The following is a 5,000-nucleotide window of genomic DNA, read 5'->3' as shown; positions in this document are numbered from 1 at the left end:
GTCTCATATATTCCCATTAATCTTATTTCTCTATAATAACTGTACAGTATATCAATACATTAATAATATCCATATACACATACATTCAATAGCTCCACATGCTCTAGTTGCTTTAGGAAAATGAACCATATTCTCCCACCAATACATCCATTCACTGGAAAATAATGCCATTCATGTTCTGGTAAAACATCGTACAGGATTTGTAAACAATTCTCGGTCTTCAATAGCTTAGCTTCGTGTTGCCCGAGTGCTCAAAAGACAGCAATGGAATATACAGTAATTCACAAGATCCCTCTGTATTGTTAAAAAACAAAACCGTAATTTTAATCGGAAATTCAGATTCAATTGTATATTAAAAACCCATAATTTCAATCAGAAATTCTCCTTAGATATAAACTCTCTCATCCGTATTTCAGTAAAATACAGGTGACCGTAATTTTATCTTATTATGTCATTCTCTTTTACGGGATAGTGACCGTATTATCACTCCACTTTAATCGGAAATTCTCCCTAAAAATATACTTTTCTCAACCGTATTTCAGTAAAATACAAGTGACCGTAATTTTTACCCTACTTCGTGATTACATTTTACCGGTTGGTGCCCGTAATATCACTCCTATACGTCAATATATTCGTTTTTTAAAACGTTAAATGTCTGGCAACATTTATTCCATGATTTTCCATTTTTTTTTTTCACTGGACATTTTTAAACACTAGTTTTTACTCTTGTCCTTTCTTCTTCATATGTATGTCGTTATATTGTCGTTTATGACGTCACATGAGGATTTCGTATATTTTAAAAATTCACAGAATATTTTATTTCTATTTGATACGTTTCGGTCAGTAAATTTCAGTATTATTTCGTTTAAATGTTTCTTAAATGTTATATATACTTTCCCATATGTTTCATTTAAAATCTTTACAATGTTAATAATTCTGGCTATTATTTATGAGACAGGCTGCATCTTTCATAGATTTTAGTACTATATTTTTTTTCAAAGATATTATCTTGCAACTTTTCACACTCCTTGCGTCTTTTATATTTTCATTTTCTCTTTACTTTATGTCGTCTTGAACACTTTTATTGCTGGTTCCTCTGTTTACATAATTCATATTGATTTGAATTCGCTTTTCCATTAAAAAAAACATAAGAAGGATTGAGATCATTATTCCTCATTTGATTTCCCATATTAATCTTTCTTTGGTTTAACTTTCTTCTTTTTCTTCCCCACCGTTATCCTTACCCTATGGGGTCGGTTGCCTGATGCGCCCTCTCCAATACCTTCTATCAAAGGCCCCTCTTCCGACAAAACCGTTGGTTTAACTTTCATTCTTCTTTCAAACCGTTATTCTTACATTAAGGGGTCGGTTGCCTGATGCGTCCTCTATAGTACCTTCTATCAAAGGTATACACTTCCTTTTCGTTCTTCTTACGACCGTTATCCCTACATTAAGGGGTCGGTTGCCTGATACGCCCTCTCCAATACCTTTTGTTAAAGGTATCCTCTTCCACCAAATCTATGATTTAATTTTCATTCTTCTTTTCAACCGTTATCCTTACTATTAAGGTTTTCGGTTGCCTGATACGCCCTCTCCAATACCTTTTGTTAAAGGTATCCTCTTCCACCAAACCTATAATTTAATTTTCATTCTTCTTTTCCACCGTTATCCTTACATTAAGGTTTCGGTTGCCTGATACGCCCTCTCCAATACCTTTTGTTAAAGGTATCCTCTTCCACCAAACCTATAATTTAATTTTCATTCTTCTTTCCACCGTTATCCTTACATTAAGGTTTCGGTTGCCTGATACGCCCTCTCCAATACCTTTTGTTAAAGGTATCCTCTTCCACCAAACCTATAATTTAATTTTCATTCTTCTTTTCCACCGTTATCCTTACATTAAGGTTTCGGTTGCCTGATACGCCCTCTCCAATACCTTTTGTTAAAGGTATCCTCTTCCACCAAACCTATAATTTAATTTTCATTCTTCTTTTCCACCGTTATCCTTACATTAAGTTTCGGTTGCCTGATGTGCCCTCTCCAATACTTTCTATCAAAGGCATGGTCTTTTACCAAACCTTTGGTTTACTTTTCATTTTATATCCGTAATATCATCTCTTAAGCTTGGAAGCGTAAAGAGACGCATTTCGCCTTTTTCTTTATTTACTAAGTCCAGAAAGGTAGTTTTCATTACGTCCGCTCTTTGTAGCATCCAAGACCATCTTTTCGTCTCCTACAGAGATTTTCATTCTCTTCTCGAGACAGCGTGATCTACTGTTTTTATCCATCTTCTCTAAAACCGGGTCTTTACCAACTTTTGTCTCGTGTTAGGGTCTTTCCACTGGCGATATTAAACAGTTTCGTTCTCCACTTACCTTTTTTATGGTCTCTTAAGAATTTCATGAAGGGGCTACAGTAAGGATTCTTTTAAGCTTCAAGACATAGAGGCGTTTTTCTTTCATGTTAGAAGACCCATTTTTTTTGTGGAATAGATAAACTGATGTTTTACACGCAAACAGAATAAGCACTTGAAGTTTTTTTTTTTTCTTAAACTGACGAACTGTTTTCAGTCAAATAAGAGATTTTACTTTTTCGAAGAGTGGGGTAATATTATGTTTGTTTATCTTTTGGAAAACTTGGGCTATAGTAAGAAATATTTGGATCTTGAAGACACATAGTTTTCTGTGTGGAATTCCCCATTTTTCGTAAATATAGACTGACATTTTACACGCAAATTATTAAGCACTTGAGTTTTTCTTTTTTAACTGACGAACAGTCAAATGAGAGATTTTACTATTTCAAAGAGTGGGTAATATCCTGTTTGTATGTTTATCATTGGTAAAACTTGGGCTACAGATAGAAATATTTAGAGCTACAGGACAAATAGTTTTTTTTCTTTTGTGGTTGTGTAGACTTCGCCATTTTATTTCGAATAGATAAACGGACTTTTTACATGCAAACAGTATAAACACTTGTAGAAGTTTTTTATTTGAACAAGCGAGTTGATTTTAGTCAAATGTGAGTTTTTACATTTCAAAGGGCGGGTACATTTGGTTATTATCTTTGTACATTATCGCAAATAAGGTTAAAATTTTTCAAACAATATAAGAGTATTACGCTTTGTACAGATAGAAGCAGCGGTCTCTCTCTCTCCCCCTCTCTCTCTCTCTCTCTCACTCCATCTCTCTCTCTCATCTCTCTCACTCTCTCTCTCTCTCTCTCTCTAACTTCGGTTTACTACAAAAATCTAAGCAGTACGAGTTTCAAGTTTTCTTTTAAATTAATGAAATAATGAATGGAAATTGTTGATATATTTTTTGTTGTAGCTCATTGAATAATCTTTAATTATAACTGGCCCCTGAATCATTGGAAATATCCTTGTAAAAATGTACATATTCTTTTTCAGAAATAGTTATCCCTATTATCTCTCTAATCCTTCTCCGGAAAACTAAATATTCGTTCCTACCACTTCCCCTCTTTTAATCCTTCGTAGGAAAACTAAATAATTATCCATATCACCGCTCATTTCTTAATACTTCGCAGGAAAACCGAACAATGATTATTTAATCGTTTTTTCCTTTCTCCAACTTCCACAGGAAAACGAAATTATTATCCTTGCCACCTATCCTATCCTAATTCTTTCGCAGGAAATTAAATAATTAACCATATCATCTCTTCTTTCTTAATTCTTTTGCAGGAAAACTGAACAGTAATTATTCAAATGAACTTTCCCTACTAATCCTTCGAAGGAAAACTAAATAACTATCCCTACCACATACCCATTCCTAATTCTTCGAAGGAAAACTAAACAGTAATAATTTAGACAATTTCTCCTTTCTCAATAACTATCCATACCACCTACCCATTCCTGATTCTTCACAGGAAAACTAAACAGTAATAATTAGACGATTTCTCCTTTCTCAATCTTTCGCAGGAAAACGAAATAATTATCGATATCACTTCTCTTTCCTTAATCCTTCACAGGGAAACTGAAGAGTAATTATTTAAACGATATATCCTTTCTCAATCCTTCACAGGAAAACCTGACCCCTCCGGCCAACTGTTCCGTCACCAACCAGACTTCAAACTCTTTCATAGTCGCTTGTCAGAAGGGCTTCGACGGAGGGCTGCACCAAGTTTTCTTCCTGAGGGTGGCGCAGCCGGTACCCAGGGGCACACCCTGACAGGGGCCAAGCCAGAGTTTCAGGTAAGAGAGAGAGAGAGAGAGAGAGAGAGAGAGAGAGAGAGAGAGAGAGAGAGAGAGAGAGAGAGAGAATTCTACATTAAACATCAAGGTCTTGTCTTCATCTCGGCAATATAAAATAAATTCTTTTTCAACTTCCTTCACGAGAGAGAGAGAGAGAGAGAGAGAGAGTGAGAGAGAGAGAGAGAGAGAGAGAGAGAGAGAGAGAGAGAGAGAGAGAGAGAATTCTACATTAAACGTCAAGGTCTTGTCTTCATTCTCGGCAATATAAAAAAAAATGTTTTTCAACTTCCTTCACTAGCGAGAGAGAGAGAGAGAGAGAGAGAGAGAGAGAGAGAGAGAGATGAGAGAGAAGAGAGAGAGAGAGAGAGAGAGGAGTAGGAGTTGGGTTGTCTCAAGGACTATTTAGTCTATCAGCTGTGACTTCATTTGCTTTGGGTAGAGCGAATTAGTTTAAACGTTTAGAGTTTTTATGATTTTGTGCAACGTACTGTTATTCTTGAGAGAGAGAGAGAGAGAGAGAGAGAGAGAGAGAGGAGAGAGAGAGAGAGGAGAGAGAGAGAGAGAGAGAGAGGAGAGAGAGAGAGAGGTGTGTTACAAGGAGAATCAAGGATTTTAGATGTCTCAAAGACTTGGGAGCTCATTAGCATATTTCATTTGCTCTTGGATATTGTGAATTAGTTTTTATAATCCTATACATTTGATTGTTATCCTAGGAGAGAGAGAGAGATGAGAGAGAGAGAGAGAGAGAGAGAGAGAGAGAGAGAGAGAGTAGGAGTTTGGTTGTCTCAAGGAC

At 35.8% G+C, this 5,000-nt stretch overlaps 1 protein-coding gene across 1 annotated transcript in view; it reads left to right on the top strand.

Moving 5' to 3' along the window:
• Positions 1-5,000, top strand: part of LOC137618533 (uncharacterized) — a 72,730-nt gene that overhangs the window by 15,371 nt on the left and 52,359 nt on the right. Inside the window, exon 7 of the mRNA XM_068348692.1 lies at positions 4,038-4,207. Within this exon, the coding sequence (XP_068204793.1) occupies positions 4,038-4,207 (170 nt within the window). The remainder of the gene's footprint in view (positions 1-4,037; positions 4,208-5,000) is intronic.

This window comes from Palaemon carinicauda, chromosome 24, assembly GCF_036898095.1.
Source record: "Palaemon carinicauda isolate YSFRI2023 chromosome 24, ASM3689809v2, whole genome shotgun sequence".
In the NCBI taxonomy this organism is placed as follows: Eukaryota; Metazoa; Arthropoda; class Malacostraca; order Decapoda; family Palaemonidae; genus Palaemon; species Palaemon carinicauda.
Note: the sequence above shows the minus strand (reverse complement) of the source record. Positions and strands in the feature narration are given on the sequence as shown.